General features: G+C 47.1%; 1 protein-coding gene across 15 annotated transcripts in view; it reads left to right on the top strand.

Moving 5' to 3' along the window:
• The window catches only part of eps15l1a (epidermal growth factor receptor pathway substrate 15-like 1a), a 504,393-nt gene that overhangs the window by 81,427 nt on the left and 405,376 nt on the right, over positions 1-17,590 (top strand). For 14 of the 15 annotated variants that reach the window (XM_086004995.1, XM_086004999.1, XM_086004998.1 and 11 more), the window contains exon 2: positions 14,040-14,081. In XM_086004995.1, the coding sequence (XP_085861121.1) occupies positions 14,040-14,081 (42 nt within the window). Of the gene's footprint in view, positions 1-10,431; positions 10,859-14,039; positions 14,082-17,590 lie in introns of those variants that run through there. The other variant, XM_086004994.1, reaches the window with a different exon arrangement.

Raw genomic sequence — 17,590 nt, 5'->3', positions numbered from 1 at the left:
ATGGTCCACAAAAGCCGTGAACGGACGTCCCTCTAGCAAGAACCGGAAATGGCGGATGGCCAGAAAAAGGGCCAGCAACTCCCGGTCGAACGTGCTGTACTTCCGTTCGTTTCGCTGTAGTTGACAGCTGAAAAACGCCAGCGGTTGCCACGTCCCATGCACCCACTGTTCCTGCACTGCGCCGATGGCGTAGTCCGACGTGTCGGTAAGGGCGATGGTGGCACCTGGCAGCGGGTGCGCCAGCATGGTTGCGTTGGCTAAGGCGCCTTTTGTGTCGACGAACGCCTAGTCCATGTCGACCATCCAGCTAATCGGATCTTTGCCGGACTTGCCCTTGAGGGACTCGTACAGGGGCTGCATGAGCAGAGCTGCATTAGGGACGAACCGGTGATAAAAATTTACCATCCCGAGGAACTCCTGCAGGGCCTTGACGGTCTGCGGGCGCGGGAACGAAGTAACTGCCTCCACCTTCGTTTGCAGGGGAATTGCGATGGCCTAAGAAATCAATCTGCTGCAGGCCGAACTGGCACTTGGCCGGGTTGACCGAGGCGTCTAAAGAGGGTGCGCAAATGGCATATGTGCTCCTCTTTATTAGGGCTTGCGATGAGGATGTCGTCGAGGTAGACTAATAGAAACTTGAGGTCCCGAAGCACGGAGTCCATCAAGCGCTGGAAAGCCTGTGCAGCGTTCTTCAATCCGAATGGCATCCGCAGAAATTCAAACAGGCCGAATGGGGTGATGACTGCAGTTTTTGGGACGTCTTGCGGGTGTACGGGGACCTGGTGGTAGCCACGGACAAGGTCGACTTTATAAAAAAAAAAAAAAAAAAAATGGTATTTCCCGCCAAATGGGCAGAGAAATCCTGAATATGAGGGATCGGGTACCGATCAGGAGTCGTGGCGTCGTTCAGGCGTCGGTAGTCGCCGCAAGGCCGCCATCCGCCACCAGGTTTCAGAACAACGTGGAGAGGCGAAGACCAGGGACTATTCGACCGGCGAATAATCCCTAGCCGCTCCATCGTGTCGAACTCCGCTTTCGCAGCCGCGAGCTTGCCAGGTTCGAGGCCCCGGGCCCGTGTGTATACCGGGGAGCCAGTAGTGGTGTTGTGATGTTCGACACCATGTTTCGTGGCCGTGGAAGAGAAAGTGGGTCTGGTCAGGTCTGGGAAATCTCCGAGGAGGCGAGTGAAGTCATCCGGAGGTGGGAACGCGCAGGAGACAGTGCACGCCACGGTGTGCTACTACCGCCCCATTGCACTCACTTCTGTCATCATGAAGTGCTTTGAGAGGCTGGTCAAAACCCACATCAACTCGTTACTACCTGACACACTGGACCCACTCCAATTTGCCTACCGCCCAAACCGATCTAGGGATGATGCCATCGCCACTGTACTGCACACTGCCTTATCACACCTGGATAAGAGGAACACCTATGTGAGAATGTTGTTCGTTGATTATAGTTCAGCATTCAATACCATTATCCCCTCCAAGCTTGTCAACAAGCTCAGTGAGCTAGGACTTAACACCTCCCTATGCAACTGGATCCTGGACTTCCTGACGGGAAGACTCCAGGTGGTGAAAATAGGCAGAAACACCTCCTCCACACTGATCCTGAACACGGGAGCTCCCCAGGGTTGTGTGCTCAGCCCCCTTCTGTACTCCCTGTTTACTCATGACTGCGTGGCCACGCACAACTTCAACTCCATCATCAAGTTTGCTGATGACACTACCGTTGTAGGCCTGATCACAGATGGCGACGAGACAGGCTACAGGGAGGAGGTAAGAGCCCTAGGAGAATGGTGCAAGTACAACAACCTCTCCCTCAACATCAGCAAAACAAAGGAGATGATCGTGGATTACAGGAAGCGGCAGGGGGAGGGACACACCCCAATCTACATCGAAGGGGCTGAGGTGGAGAGGGTCAGCAGCTTCAAATTCCTGGGTGTATTCATTACGGAGGACTTTAACGTGGTCCCATCACATCGACGTTGTAACCAAGAAGGCATGCCAACGCCTGTTCTTCCTCAGGAGACTGAAGAAATTTGGAATGGCCCCCCAGATTCTCACCAACTTCTACCGGTGCACCATCGAGAGTATCCTGTCCGGCTGCATCACTACCTGGTATGGCAACTGCACCGCCACAGACCGCAAGGCTCTACAGATGGTGGTGAAAGCTGCACAACACACTATAGGAATTAAACTACCTGCTGTGCAGGATATCTACCCCGAGAGGTGCCTGGGGAAGGCCCTGAGAATCATTAAAGACGCGAGTCACCCCAGCCACAACCTCTTCGCCCTGCTCCCGTCTGGTAAGAGATACCGAAGCATACGGTCTTGTACCAACAGGTTTCGAAACAGCTACCCCCAGGCCATAAGACTCATGAACGATTAATTTATTATTATTTATTACTGTTGTTTTATTTATTATTACTGTCTTTCTATTAGTATTTCTATTAGTATTTTTATCATTGTTATGCCATATTTATTCCAATGTTGGGAGGACTCGTAAAAATCAACATTTCATTGTGCAGTACACACGTCTGCTGCATATATGACAAATAAAATTGAATTGAATTGAATTGGAGTGAAAAGTGGCCGCATTGATCAACTGGCGGTGCCGTACATCCACCAGGAGGTCGTTGGCGCACAAAAAATCCGCCCCGAGGATGGCTTGAGAGACTTTGGCCGTGATGAAATCCCAGTAAAACCGCTGGCCGCCGAAGCACACCTGGACCCACCGGCTTCCGAAGGTCCGAAAGCCGCCTGGAGGGAGGGGCCGTGCCCCCCGGCTTGTAGATCAAGATTTGACGTGGGTAGGATGCTACACTGCGCCCCGGTGTCGCAGAGGAAACGTCGACCAGATAGGGAGTCGTTGATGAAGAGGAGTTTTCCCGAATTACCGATTGCCATCGCAGCCGCGGGGCGCTCGTTATAACCGGTCCTCTTTCGACAGGGTGGCTGCTGTTATTTTTTGAGCGAAAAGCTGCAGGGAGGGCGGCAGCATCTTGCTTTCGCGCCAAAACGGGCGTGGTAGAAGCACAACCCCGCAGGTTGAGGGGCTGGAACAGCGTCTGTGGGAGATGGGCGCCTCGTGGCAGCGCAGTACTGCTGTGTCACCGCGAAGATCTTGTCCGCATCGGCAGCCAGCTCTGCGCAGTCTGTGACTTCCGACCTGGCTAGGGTAGCCTGAACTTGCTCCGGTAGCTGGCTGAGGAATAGCTCCCTAAAGAGGAAGCACTCCGGTTTGGAGCCCAGGAGCGTGAGCATTTGGCTCATGAGCTCGGACGGCTTGGAGTCCCCGAGGCCGGGCATATTGAGCAGCCGGCGGGCGTGCTCCGACTTCGTGAGCCCGAAGACCTGTAACAACCGCGCCTTTATCGTTTCATACTTGCGATCTTCTGGTGGATTACCAAGCAGGCTGACGATCCGCGAGGCTGTGGCGCTGTCGAGGGCGGAAACCACGTGATAGTAACGGGTCTGATCCGCAACGATGTTCCTGATTGCGAACTGGGCTTCAGCCTGGATGAACCACGCGGCTGGTTGTTGCTCCCAGAACTGTGGTAGCTTCAAAGCAACGGCGTTCGATTCCATGTTCAGTAACTTCTGCGAAAAGCGTTCGCAAAAGTCGGGGTCACCAATGTAGGAATGTCTAGTTCCTATCCAAAAGACTGAGGTCCACTCAGGCGATCAAATAAACGAGGTTTAATGAAAACTAACAGAGTTTAACAGATAACTACAGGAGAACATCGGATATAGGTCTAGTCAGTTCGGAGGCTCCACGAGGACTGCTTGGGCGGTCCCGTGGCTGACGTCATGACATCACGTTTTTCCCGCCGGTGGGGATCACGTGATGAACGGCGTGACGTCATTGTGTGTGATCGCGCTCTGTACATGTAAACAGTGAAAACAAAGATACAGACTCAGGCTGTAGCTAACATATTATTAAAGGGAATTATATACAACTGATCGGAGTCCCTTAGTGGCTCCGCCACGTTACTGCTGTTCCTGTGTTCCTAATGGTTCAGTGTGGATAGGTATGAAGTTCCAATTGCGCATGTAATCACTCATGTCAAGTTCCTAACCTCAGCTGTGCTTCTGTAGCCAGGAGCTGTGTGCTTCTCCATACAGAGGGACGTCTGGAAGGCAGGGGAAGAGAGTCATCCCTAGGCTGCTCTCGCACCCTTGCGGCCAACTGTAGAGTGGTATTGGCAGAGGCCTGGGAGCTGGTTGCCGTTTGGATGATCGAGGTTCTGTTTAGTTAGGGTGGACGGATATGGTTAGCTGTAACGGATTGGTATTCTGGCAAGATGAGATCTAATGGGGCTTCTTCATCAGAATCTACATTGTGCTTGTGAAATTATTTGTATTATTTTTCAAGATGTTGGATTTGTCAAATACGGCACTTTAGATGCTGGCTGTGCTCCGTCTACATCAGTATGCATTATGAGTGTTCAGCCAATTGAAATATATATCTTCTTCTAAACTGACTCCAGTTCTCCTTGACCCACTCATCCATCAGGGTCACCAGTCATTCAATCTTCTGTGTTGTACTTTGCAATGTCAGAGGTAATTTTTCACATGGTGTAGGCTTCCCTTAATTTTTTTTTATCAGTTTCAAATTACTGCTGTCGGCTGCATATGGCAGTACTACAGTGAAGTTGGTTGATTCCATGGTGCAAAATGGAATAGGAAGACAGGACTTTGGTTAACCATCTGATCTGAAGAATGGCATCTCTAATGGTGCAGTACTCCATCAGCAGTGCCAGTTCCGATGTGGGTTAAGTGGACCATTAAAAGAAAGACTTGTATTTATATAGCGCCTTTCACGACCTCAGGACATCCCAAAGTGCTTTCCAGCCAATCAAGTAATTTTGAAGTATAGTCACTGTTGTAATGTAGGAAATGCGGCAGCCAATTTGTGCACAGCAAGCTCCCACAAACAGCAATGTGATAATGACCAGATAATCTGTTTTTGTTATTTTGATTGAGGGATAAATATTGGCCAGGACACCAGGGATAACTCCCCTGTTAGTCTTTGAAATAGTGCAGTAGGATCTTTTACGTCCATCTGAGAGAGCAGACAGGGCCTCAGTTTAACGTCTCATCCAAACGATAGCTGCTCCGACAGTGCAGTGCTCCATCAGCACTGTCCTGGAGTGTGAGCCTAGATTTTTGTGCCCAAGTCTCTGGAGTGGGACTTGAACCCACAACCTTCTGACTCGGGGACGAGAGTGCTACCCACTGAGCCCCGGCTGACACTATCCAATGCCAGTTTTTTTTTTACTGAAGAGACCCTCTGTTTCCAGAATTTTCTCTGCTCCATTCACCACCTGTGTGGTATCCAGCACCCAGGCCTCTTCCACTACAACCATCTCTCAGGACGTGTGAGAGAGCAGCCTCAGGATGACTTCCCCCCGCCCCCCCAACCCCAGACACATACACTCCCTCCCACACTCCCAGCCAATTTATCTCCACAATAGGAGGCACAAAGCTCCTACTACATTCACCTTCTCTTCAGTCTCTTATCACCTTCTCCTGTAAGGCCACAAAATAATTTCATCTTTAAACCATTTTACTGTGAATCAGATTTGTGATCAAACCGCTCCATGCTGTGATTCTGCCGGTGCAAGATGCAGCCTCTTACATCTGTAAGATTCGCAAAATTCCCACATTCCCCCAAGGTTATTAATAAAAGGGACCCTGCATGGACATTTATTTAAAAAAAAAGGGTATCCAAAAGATGGCGCCCACACCTCGTGACCAAAAGCCTGTAAGATTTTAAAGCTTGGACTCTGCAACAGCGCAGGCAGTGGGAAATCGAAACTTAAAATGCATTTCTGTGAAAAGGACTTTAGTGTTTGAAAAATCAGACAGTTAAGCAAACACTGAATATGCATTACGTCAGATCGTAGACAGATCAAACCCAGTTAGGCCTATGCATGAGGCCATTAGTTTGTCCGCATGCATAATTGGAAACAGCTTATGGAAGCCATCAAGGCTGGACAGGCCGATTAGAATGCATTAATGACAATATAGCCTTAGTGTTAGGGGGATTAAATACGTGGGGTTACGGGGATAGGGTGGGATATGTGTAGGAGTTACGGGGATCGGGTGGGATATGTGTCGGTGCAGGCTCGATGGGCCGAAATGGCCTCTATCTGCACTGTGGGGTTTCTGTGATTAGGTGTGATAAACGGCCATCTAAAAACAGTTAGTTTAGATTGCTGTAATCATTTAAAACAGCCCGCCAAAATTGAAACAATGAACTGACCTGATTTGGCGCGCAGATAAGGGCCATCGAAAGGAGTATAACTGTAGGCCCTCAGTAGCAATCGTTCTCTTGACTCTTGGTCTGCTCTCGACTCTGACCTCTTGTCGGGCCTTGGGCTGCCACCGCCCGTACTTATGCCCTGGCCTCGTGGCAGGTTCTCTCCTCGCTCCCCGCAGTAAGTTTTCAGCAGTCAAGGACATCCATACCAATCGCCGGGGAGGGGAACGAGACCAGAGTCCAAAGTCACCCAGGACACCCGGGCCACGAGAGAGGGCAGAGGAAGCGAGGCGAAACGAACCGAGACGAAGAGTAAGGTAGACCCGACAAAGAGCAGAGAATGGCAGCATAGAAACATAGAAGATAGGAGCAGGAGTAGGCCATTCGGCCCCTCGAGCCTGCTCCGCCATTCAATGAGATCATGGCTGATCATCCAAATTCAGTACCCTGTCCCTGCCTTCTCCCCATATCCCTTGATCCCTTTAGCGTTAAGAAATATATCCAACTCCTTCTTGAATATATTTAATGAGCTGGCCTCCACCGCCCTCTGTGGCAGAGAATTCCACAGGTTCACCACTCTCTGGGTGAAGAAATTCCTCCTCATCACAGTCCTAAATGGCTTACCCCTTATCCTTCGACTATGACCTCTGGTTCTGGACTCCCCTGCCATCGGAAACATCCTTTCTGCATCTAGTCTGTCCAGGCCTGACAGAATTTTATAGGTTTCGATGAGATCCCCTCTCAATCTTCTAAACTCCAGTGAGTATAAGCCCAATCGACACAATCTCTCCTCATGTCATTCCTGCCATCCCAGGTATCAGCCTGGTGAATCTTTGCTGCACTCCTTCCATGGCAAGAACGTCCTTCCTCAGATAAGGCGACCAAACCTGCACACAATACTCAAGGTGCGGTCTCACCAAGGCCCTGTACAACTGTAGTAAGACATCCTTGTTCCTGTACTCGAACCCTCTTGCTACGAAGGCCAACATACCATTTGTCTTCTTAACCGCCTGCTGCACCTGTATGCTTCCCTTCAGCGACTGGTGCACAAGAACACCCAGGTCTCTTTGCACTTCCCCATCTCCCAATCTATTGCCATTCAAATAATAATCTGCCTTCCTGTTTTTGCCACCAAAGTGGATAACCTCACATTTATCCACATTATAGTGCATTTGCCATGTTTCTGCCCAATCAGCCAACCTATCCAAATCGTACTGGAGTTTCACGACATCCTCCTCACAGCATACCCTCCCACCCAGCTTTGTGTTGTCTGCAAATTTGGAGATATTACTTCCAATTCCCTCGTCCAGATCATTAATATATATTGTGAACAGCTGAGGTCCTAGGACCGATCCTTGTGGTACCCCACTAGTCACTGCCTGCCACTCGGAAAATGACCCGTTTATTCCAACTCTTTGCTTTCTATCTGCCAACCAGTTCTCTATCCAAGTCAATACCTTGCCCCCAATCCCATGTGCCTTAATTTTGCACGCTAATCTCTTATGCGGGACCTTATCGAAAGCCTTCTGAAAGTCCAAATACACCACATCCACTGGTTCTCCCTTATCTATTTTACCAGTTACATCCTCAAAAAATTCCAGTAGATTAGTCAAGCATGATTTACCTTTTGTAAATCCATGTTGACTTTGTCCGATCCTGTCACTGCTTTCCAAGTGCTCTGCTATTACATCTTTTACAATGGACTCTAGCATTTTCCCTACTACCGATGTCAGGCTTACCGGTCTATAATTCCCCGCTTTTTCTCTACCACCTTTTTTGAATAGTGGGGTAACATTAGCTACCCTCCAATCCATGGGTACTGTTCCAGAATCTATCGAGTTCTGGAAGATGACCAGCAATGCATCTACTATTTCTAGGGCCACTTCCTTAAGTACCCTGGGATGTAGATTATCAGGCCCTGGGGATTTATCGGCCTTCAGTCCCATCAATTTTCCTAACACCATTTCCCAACAAATACTGATTTCTTTCAGTTCCACCCTTTCATCAGACCCTATGTTCCCCGGCATCTCTGGGAGGTTATTTGTGTCCTCCTTTGTGAAGACAGAACCAAAATATGTATTTAGTTGGTCTGCCATTTCTTTGTTCCCCATTATAAATTCCCCTGATTCTGACTGCAAGGGACCTACGTTTGACTTCACCAATCTTTTTCTCTTCACATATCTATAAAAGCTTTCACAGTCAATTTTTATGTTGCCTGCAAGTTTACTCTCGTATTCTATTTTCCCCTTCTTAATTAATCCCTTTGTCCTCCTTTGTTGAATCCTAAACTGCTCCCAATCCTCGGGATTATTGCTTTTTCTGGCCAATTTATATGTCCTCTCCTTGGATCTTATGCTATCCTTAATTTCCCTTGTTAGTCACGGTTGAGTCACCTTTTTTGTTTTATTTTTATGCCAAACTGGGATGAACAAATTCTGTAGTTCATCCATTCGGTCTTTGAATGTTTACCATTGCCTATCTACCGTCAACCCTTTGAGTGACATTCCCCAATCAATCCTACCCAACTCGCGCCTCAGACCATCGTAGTTTCCTTTATTTAAATTGAGGACCCTAGTCTCTGGGTCAACTACTTCATTCTCCATCTTAATGAAGAATTCGATCATATTATGATCGCTCTGACCGAAGGGGCCTCGTACAACAAGATTGCTAATTAATCCTTTCTCGTTACATAATACCCAGTCTAAAATGGCCTGATCTCTGGTTGGTTCCTCGACATATTGGTCCAGGAAACCATCCCGTAAACACCCCAGGAATTCCTCCTCCACAGTATTGTTACTAATTTGGTTAGCCCAATCTATATGTAGATTAAAGTCACCCATGATGACAGCTGTGCCCTTATTGCACGCTTCTTTAATTTCCCTTTTAATGCCATCCCCAACCTCCACCTTACTGTTTGAAGGTCTATATACCACTCCCACTAACGTTTTCTGCCCCTTAGTATTTCTCAGTTCTACCCATACAGATTCCACATCATCAGAGCTAATATCCTTCCTTACAATTGTGTTAATCCCTTCTTTAACCAGTAATGCTACATGGAAACATAGAAGATAGGAGTAGGCCACCCCACCTCCCTTTCCTTTTTGCCTATCTTTCCTGAATATCGAATACCCCTGGATGTTGAGTTCCCAGCCTTGGCCATCCGTGAGCCACGTTTCCGTAATCCCAACCAAATCATATTCGTTTACCTCTATTTGCGCAGCCAATTCATCCACCTTATTACGAATGCTCCTCGCATTAAGACACAAAGCCTTCAGCCTTGTTTTTTTAACGCTCTTAGACCTATTAGAATGATTATTTACTGTGGCCACGTTTGATTTAAACCGTTGATTTCTCTGACTTCTACTTTTGTTTTTCTCCTTCCTATCTTTTGCTTTTATCCTTGTTTCCCTTTCCTCTATCTCCCTGCTCAGGTTCCCAACCCCCTGCCATTTTAGTTTAAACCCTCCCCCAGAGCACTAGCAAACACTCCTCCTAGGACATCGGTTCCAGCCCTGCCCAGGTGCAAACCGTCCGGTTTGAACTGGTCCCAACTCCCCCAGAACCGGTTCCAATGTCCGAGGAACTTGAATCCCTCCCCGTTGCACCATTCCTCTAGCCACGTATTCATCTGAAATATCCTTCTATTTCTACTCTGACTAGCACGTGGCACTGGTAGCAATCCTGAGATTACTACCTTTGAGGTCCTGTTTTTTAATTTACCTCCTAACTCCCTATATTCCGCTTTTAGGACCTCACCCCGCTTTTTACCTATATCGTTGGTGCCTATATGCACCACGACAACTAGCTGTTCACCCTCCCTTTCCAAGATGTTCTGCAGCCGCTCTGAGACATCCTTGACCCTTGCACCAGGGAGGCAACACACCATCCTGGAGTCTCGTTTGCGGCCGCAGAAACGCCTATCTATTCCCCTTACAATAGAATCCCCTATTACTATAGCTCTACCCCTCTTTTTCCTCCCGTCCTGTGCAGCAGAGCCACCCCTGGTGCCAGGAAGTTGGCTGTTGCTGCTTTCCTCTGGTAAGCCATCCCCCTCAACAGCACTCAAAGTGGTGTATCTGTTTGAGAGGGGGATGTCCACAGGGGATCCCTGCACTACCTGCCTGCGCCTAGTACTCTGCCTGTTGGTCACCCATTCCCTTTCTGCCTGTTCAACCTCTACCTGCGGTGTGTCCAAGACCTATTAATTGAGACCGAGTGCCGAGTTATAAGCTGACGCTTGGGGAAGAAATATCTGAGGACAGTGAGACTAAGTTGGCTAGTTGAACACTGCAAATAAGCTGGCGTTAAACGCATGTGTCCACGCCATAACGAATATGCTGGCGCTCTAAGGATGGGTAGGAAAAGCTAAGCAGTGAAGACTGCCAACCGTCTCGCTGACGCAACGTGACCGCCTGAGGGAGAAGAAGAGAGCCCATCGCGACGAGACAACGACGGTAGCTGAGGAGAAGAAAGGTGTGTCGCAGCAGCAGCTCCAGCACCGCGCCCTGAGACCACGTGGTGACGGGGTACCTAAAAGGACAGAAGCTCAAACCTCAAACTCGCATCCGTTAAAGCAACAGGCTTTGGATTGGTGAGCATGAATTCTGGCCCCTCATAGCTTAATCTAATTAGGTAGGGGGTGGGATAAGGAGAAGGGGATTGTTAATGTAGTTGTCTTTCCCTCGATGTGCCGTGTGTTCCCCATTCTCTGTACAAGTATAGTTATTTTGTTTATGCCTGTAATTGTTTACCAGTAATTTCTCATAAGACTGTGTTTTATCTCTGTTCAATAAAATCTTGGTTTTCTTACACCAAACCACGTGTCTACTCGATTTTCTGTATCGCCGCCTGTACCTAAGTCCGGTGTCTAGAACCCAGGGGCGTGGGAGCGATTTGAACCGCTCACAGTCAGGGGCAGAGCTGAATGGGCGCCCGCGCCATCCGCCACCCCCTACACATCTTCACCGTCCTCTGCAGAGGAAAACCTCAGTGAACTTTTGAAGTCAGTTTTCATGGTAACTTCTTGCATATACTGCACAGCTGCATTTTGGATGCATTTCACCGTGAAAAATAGAACATGTAAAAGAGGACTAACAGTAATTGTACACCTTCTGGGGCTCTGCTTGGCATCTGTTTATTTTTCCTCATGTTTTCTTAAAACCGCTCGATAGATCCAGATTAAGGTATCAGTGGTTCACAGCAGTTTCAATCGATGTTCTTCTCGGCTGCCAGTGTTTGATTTTATTTTGTTGGGGCTTGTAAGGTACTGACAAAAAGGAGAAGTTACTTAACTGATGGCAATTGCCAAGGGGCTGTCGGCTTTAATGCCGTGTCCTTTTAGACATGAATATTTAATGTGGACAGACTGTAGTAGGAGGAATGGCAGCAGAGCAAACCTCACTAGGGCCGTGTGTGTATTTAACACAACTGCGTCCTTCCTCTGGCTGCTTGTGGGAGTGCACATTGGTCAGAGAGGGCAGGAATGCAGCTGACTCGGTTACCGAATCCCAGGAGAAGTGCGAGAGCAGATCTGTCAGGCGTGCTGTTTGTAGACAGAGTAAGTGTGGTATGTAGTCTGCCGCTGGGGACACAACAGGGCTGGGTAGGCTGATCATTGAGAAACGGAGAGTGTTATTTAGTGGTATCTTGTAGTAGACAATTCTCCAGAGTATCAGACAAGACAGCAGGTGAATTGTCTGCCTTTTATTGTGGCAGAAAAACAAACTCAAGGCGTGTAATGGACTAAATCCCTTTGTTTATAGCGGAGACTGAAGATTTCATTTGACCAGGGTAGACTTGTAAAGATTGTGTTGGATGCAGTGCAATCTAAGTGGATGTTGAGTAAGCAGAAAGATGGTTTTATTTTTGCTCTTGCAGTATTTTTAACCACTGTGTGTCCTAGTTGTTCAGTTAAAGTGTTGATCAAGTTTTTGGTGGAGTTACAAGGAGTGGAAGGCCTGAGCAAAGGGCCAAGGCTCTCCTTCTGAGGATTATAGCAGCAGGAAAATCAGTGTATACTGTAACAAGATGAATTTTGCCATTGGCATTCTACATTTTAAGTTCTGTACATGTGTTAAATGTCGTAGATTGAGAATTGCAATATGTTTGGTTTACTTCCTCTCCTCACTGCTGCACGCTGATCCTCCATTGAACTGTGACAACTTTGTACTTAAAAAAAAATATATTGTCCTCCTCCTACTTAAACCCATCCCTCAGCTCAATGCCTCTGCCAGGGGCCCAATTGGTGAGGGACTTGATTTGATATTTATTAAGGCAGGTATTGCTGCTTTAAGGCTCCTTTTTAAAAATATAATGATGGTTCTGTTTTCATTTCTTGGATTTGTGTTCATTTTGTAATTCGTGTAGGGATGACGAATTACTAAATTCAGTAGTGCCAAGGGGTTGAAATAATGCTTCCAGTTATAATGAGCGCAGCACCAAAATAGTTCACGTTAATTACTATCTCTGCTGATAATTAATCTTTCACAATCAGTAATTTATCCCAGCTAAACCCCACAATTAACTCATTAGCATTCGGTGTCTAAGCTATTTTTGAAGTTGAACTGGATGTTCATTTTTTTTGTAGATATTTTAAAAGTAAGAAAAGCAATAACCTTTAAGCTGTAACCCTAAATAACACTCTCGGTTGCAATTTATATTCATATTTCTCATCTGTAATTTTTAAATACTGTAGGAATTGGATCTAATGACCTTCTGACCCAGAGGCGAGCGTGCTACCATTGAATAAAGCTGGTACTTAGCAAGGTGTTTCACGATAATTATGGAAAGCCATTCAGCTCGTCTTAATTTCTCCATTCAGAAAGTCCTAAAATCTAATTATTGCTTAAAAGATTCCAGGATTTCCACCAGCACTGCTCTACCCCAAAGTCCACTGCATATGTTGATCACACTGTGTGATGAACTTCCTGATATCCATCCGAAATTTGTTTTTTTACTAGTTTGGGCCTGTCCCCTTGTGCTACTCAAGATCACCTCAGTTTTCTCCTTTCAAGGCTGAAAAGCCCAAGTTGCCCTGTTTTTCCTCATAACTTAGGCCCTTTGGCATTGGATCAACATTCTAACCACAGCACTATAGAGTTTGAGCAGGACTTTCTCCAACTTGTATACTTCTATACTGGTTATATAGTTAAACATTCTATTGGTTTTGTTGATTGCTCTGCATTGGTTGGACCTATTGAGACAAAATACAAAAAGAAAATACTGCAGATGCTGGAAATCTGAAATAAAAACAGAAAATGCTGGAAACACTCAGCAGGTCAGGCAGCATCTGTGAAGCGAGAAACAGAGTTAACGTTTCAGGTCGATGACCTATCGTCAGAACTGGAAAAATCAGGAAATGTAACAGATTTTTAAGCTATGTGGCTGGGAAATGCACTTGCTTAAAAATCTGTTACATTTCTTGCTTTTTTCCAGTTCTGACGAAAGGTCATCGGCTTGAAACGTTAACTCTGTTTCTCTCTTCACAGATGCTGCCTGACCTGCTCAGTATTTCCAGCATTTTCTGTTTTTAAGTCCATTGAGATCCCTAGATCTCTTCAAACTATTAGTTTGAGGACATTGTCCCATGTCCTTGGGCACCCGTGCCTAATTTGTGTAATTCATTAATTGAGGAGCTGCAGTTGGTCTGTGATCTTTGTAAAGGGTTGGTATGATTTAGTAGAGTTAATTTTGATATGAAGCCCTGATGGTGATTAAATGACAGGTGTTTATTAAGTGGCAGGTGTTAATTGGTATTCTTCTTTCCCTCACAGCTTTCCAGTGGAAACCCCATGTACGAGACCTACTACCGGCAGGTGAGCTACTTTACTTTGGTAATGGCACTGTTGTGGAAGCTACAATGTGGCCGCCTGGGAAGCAAAATGTGCAAAGTACTGTGTTCCTGAATTGGTGGACTCACAGAATGATACAGCACAGAAGGAGGCCTTTTGGCCCATCGCGCTTGTGCCGGCACTTTGGTAGAACTATCCAATGAATCCCACTCCCTGCTCTTTCCCCATAGCCCTGTAATTTTTTTACCTTCAAGTATTTATCCAGTTCCCTTTTGAATATTACTATTGAATCTGCTTCCACCACCCTTTCAGGCAGCGCATTCCAGATCACAACAACTCGCTGCGTTTAAAAAAAAGTTTCCTCATGTCGCCTCTGATTCTTTTGCCAATCAACTTAAATCTGTTCCCTCTGGTTACCGACCCTTCTGCCCCTGGAAACAGTTTCTCCTTATTTAGTGTATCACAACCATTCATGATTTTAAACACCTCTATCAAATCTCCTCTTAACCTTCTCTGATTTAAGGAGAACAACTCCAGCTTCTCCATTCTCTCCACATAACTGAAGTCCCTCATCCCTGATACCATTCTAGTAAATCTCCTCTGCACCTTCTCCAAGGCCTTGACATCCTTCCTAAAGTGTGGTGCCCAGAATTGAACACACTACTCCAGCTGGGGCCTAACCAGTGATTTATAAAGGTGTAGCATAACTTCCTTGCTTTTCTACTCTCTTCCCCTCTTAATAAAACCAAGGATCCCATATGTTTTAACAGCCATCTCAACTTGTCCTACCACCTTCAAAGATTTGTGTGCAAATCTGTTCCTGCACCCCCTTTAAAATTGTACCATTTAGTTCATATTGCCTCTCCTCTATCTTCCTACCAATATGAATCATTTCACACTTCTCTGCTTTAAATTTCATCTGCCATGTGTCTGCCCATTTTACCAGTCTGTCGATGTCCTTCTAAAGTCTGTTACTATCCGCCTCATTGATTACTACATTTCCGAGTTTCGTCCCATTTGCAAACTTTAAAATTATTCCCTGTATACTCACGTCCAGGTCATTAAATATATGTCAAAAAGAGCAGTGGTCCTAATACCGAACCCTGGGGAACACCAGTGTATACTTCCCTCCAGTCTGAAAAACAACTGTCACCAATACTCTCTGCTTTCTGTCCCTTAGCCAATGTTGTATCCACTGTCCCTTTAATCCCATGGGCTTTAATTTTGCTAACTAGTCTTTCATTTTTTAGCCCATACTTTTCCAAATGCCTGGATTATTGTCTCTAGAAGTTTCCCCACTACCGACATTAGGCTGACTGGAATAAAAACAGAAAATGCTGGAAATACTCAGCAGGTCAGGCAGCATCTGTGGAGAGAGAAACAGAGTTAACGTTTAAGGTCGATGACCCTTGGGTCAGAACTGGAAAAAGTTGGAGATGTAACAGATTCTTAAGCAAGTGTAGGGGCAGGGAAAGGGAGGAGGGGAGGAAAGAACAAAATGGAAGGTCTGTGATAGGATGGAAGGCAGGAGAGATTAAAAGACAAAAGGGATGATGGTGCAAGGCAAAAGGAGATGGTAATGGGACAAGTTAAGAAACAAAAGATGACTCTAGATGAGGTGTAAATGGCAATGGCAGAGTGATCGACAGCTGCCATGTGAGAGAAAAAAAATAGGGGCCGTGGTTATAGTATGAAATTGTTGCACTCGATATTGAGTCCAGAAGGCTGTAAAGTGCCTAATCGAAAGATGAGGTGCTTTTTCTGAAGCTTACGTTGAGCTTCGTTGGAATAGTGTAAGAGGCCGAGGACGAAGTGATCAGAGTGGGAGTGGAGCAGAGAATTAAAGTGACAGGCGACCGGAAGCTCGGGGTCATCCTTACGGACTGAACGGAGGTGTTCCGCAAAGTGGTCACCCAATCTGCGTTTGGTCTCCCCAATGTAGAGGAGACCACATCGTGAGCAGCGAATACAGTATACTAAGTTGCAAGAAGTACAAGTAAATCACTGTTTCACCTGGAAGGAGTGTTTGGGGCCCTGGACAGTGGGAAGGGAGGAGGTAAAAGAGCAGATGTTGCATCTCCTGCGCTTGCGCAGGAAGGTGCTGTTGGAAGGGTGTTGGGGGTGATAGAGGAGTGGACCAGGGTATTGCGGAGGGTGCAATCCCTTCGGAATGCTGAAAGGGGGTGGGAGGAGGGGAAGATTTGTTTGGTGGTGGGACCACGCTGGAGGTAGTGGAAATGGCGGAGGTTGATCCGTTGAATGTGGAGGTTGGTGGGGTGAAAGGTGAGGACAAGGGGAACCCTATCGTGGTTCTGGGTGGGAGGGGAAGGGGTGAGAGCAGAAGTGCGGGAAATGGAACGGACACAGTCAAGGGCCATGTCAGCCACGGTAGAGGGGAATCCTCGGTTGTGGAAAAAGGAAGACATATCGGAAGCACTAGCATGGAAAGTGGCATCGTCAGAACAGATGTGGCGGAGACGGAGAAACTGGGATAATGGAATAGAGTCCTTACAGAAGTGGGGTGGGAGGAAGTGTCGTCCAGGTAGCTGTGGGAGTCAGTGGGCTTATAGTGAATGTTTGTCAATAGCCTATCCCCAGAAATGAAGACGGAGAAGTCGAGGAAGGGAAGGGAAGAGTCAGAGATGGACCATGTGAAGGTGAGGGAAGGGTGTAAATTGGAAGTAAAGTGAATGAAATGTTCTAGTTCAGGGCGAGAGCAAGAAACGGCACCAATACAGTCATCAATATACCGTAAAAAGAGGTGAAGGAGGGGACCCGAATAGGACTGGAACAAAGAATGTTCCACATATCTCACGAAAAGGCAGGCATAGCTAGGGCCCATGTGGGTTCCCATAGCAACACCTTTAATTTGGTGGAAATGAGTGGAGTCAAAGGAGAAGTTGTTCAATGCGAGAACAAGTTCAGCCAGGCGGAGGAGGGTGGTGGTGGATGGGGACTGGTTGGCCCTCTGTTCAAGGAAGAAGCGGAGCGTCCTCAGGCCATCCTGGTGGGGGATGGAGGTGTAGAGGGATTGTACGTCCATAGTGAAAAGGAAACGGTTGGGGCTAGGAAACTGGAAACAGTTAAAGTGGCGGAGGGCGCCGGAAGAGTCGCGGATGTAGGTGGGAAGAGACTAGACAAGGGGAGAAAAAATAGAGTCGAGCTCGAAAGAGATATGTTCTGTGGGGCAAGAACAGGCTGAAACGATGGATCTACCAGGGCAGTCCTATTTGTGGATCTTGGGAAGGAGGTAGAAGCGGGCTGTGTGGGGTTAGGGAACTATGAGGTTGGCAGCCATGGAGGGAAGATCTCCAGAGGAGATGAGGTCAGTGACAGTCTTGGAAACGATGGCTTGATGTTCGGTAGTGGGGTCATGGTCCAGGGGGAGTTGGATGAGGTGTCAGAGAGTTGCTGTTCAGCCTCAGCTAGGTAGAAGTCAGTTCGTCAAACAACAACAGCGCCACCCTTGTCAGCAGGTTTAATGACTGTTGGTGTTGGATCTGAGCGAGTGGAATGCTGCAAGTTCAGAGGGA

The sequence above is a fragment of the Somniosus microcephalus genome, chromosome 13 (assembly GCF_052327205.1).
Source record: "Somniosus microcephalus isolate GS21.2 chromosome 13, FLI_Smic_1.0, whole genome shotgun sequence".
NCBI classification, from domain to species: Eukaryota; Metazoa; Chordata; class Chondrichthyes; order Squaliformes; family Somniosidae; genus Somniosus; species Somniosus microcephalus.
This window is presented reverse-complemented; position numbering and strand designations above follow the sequence as displayed.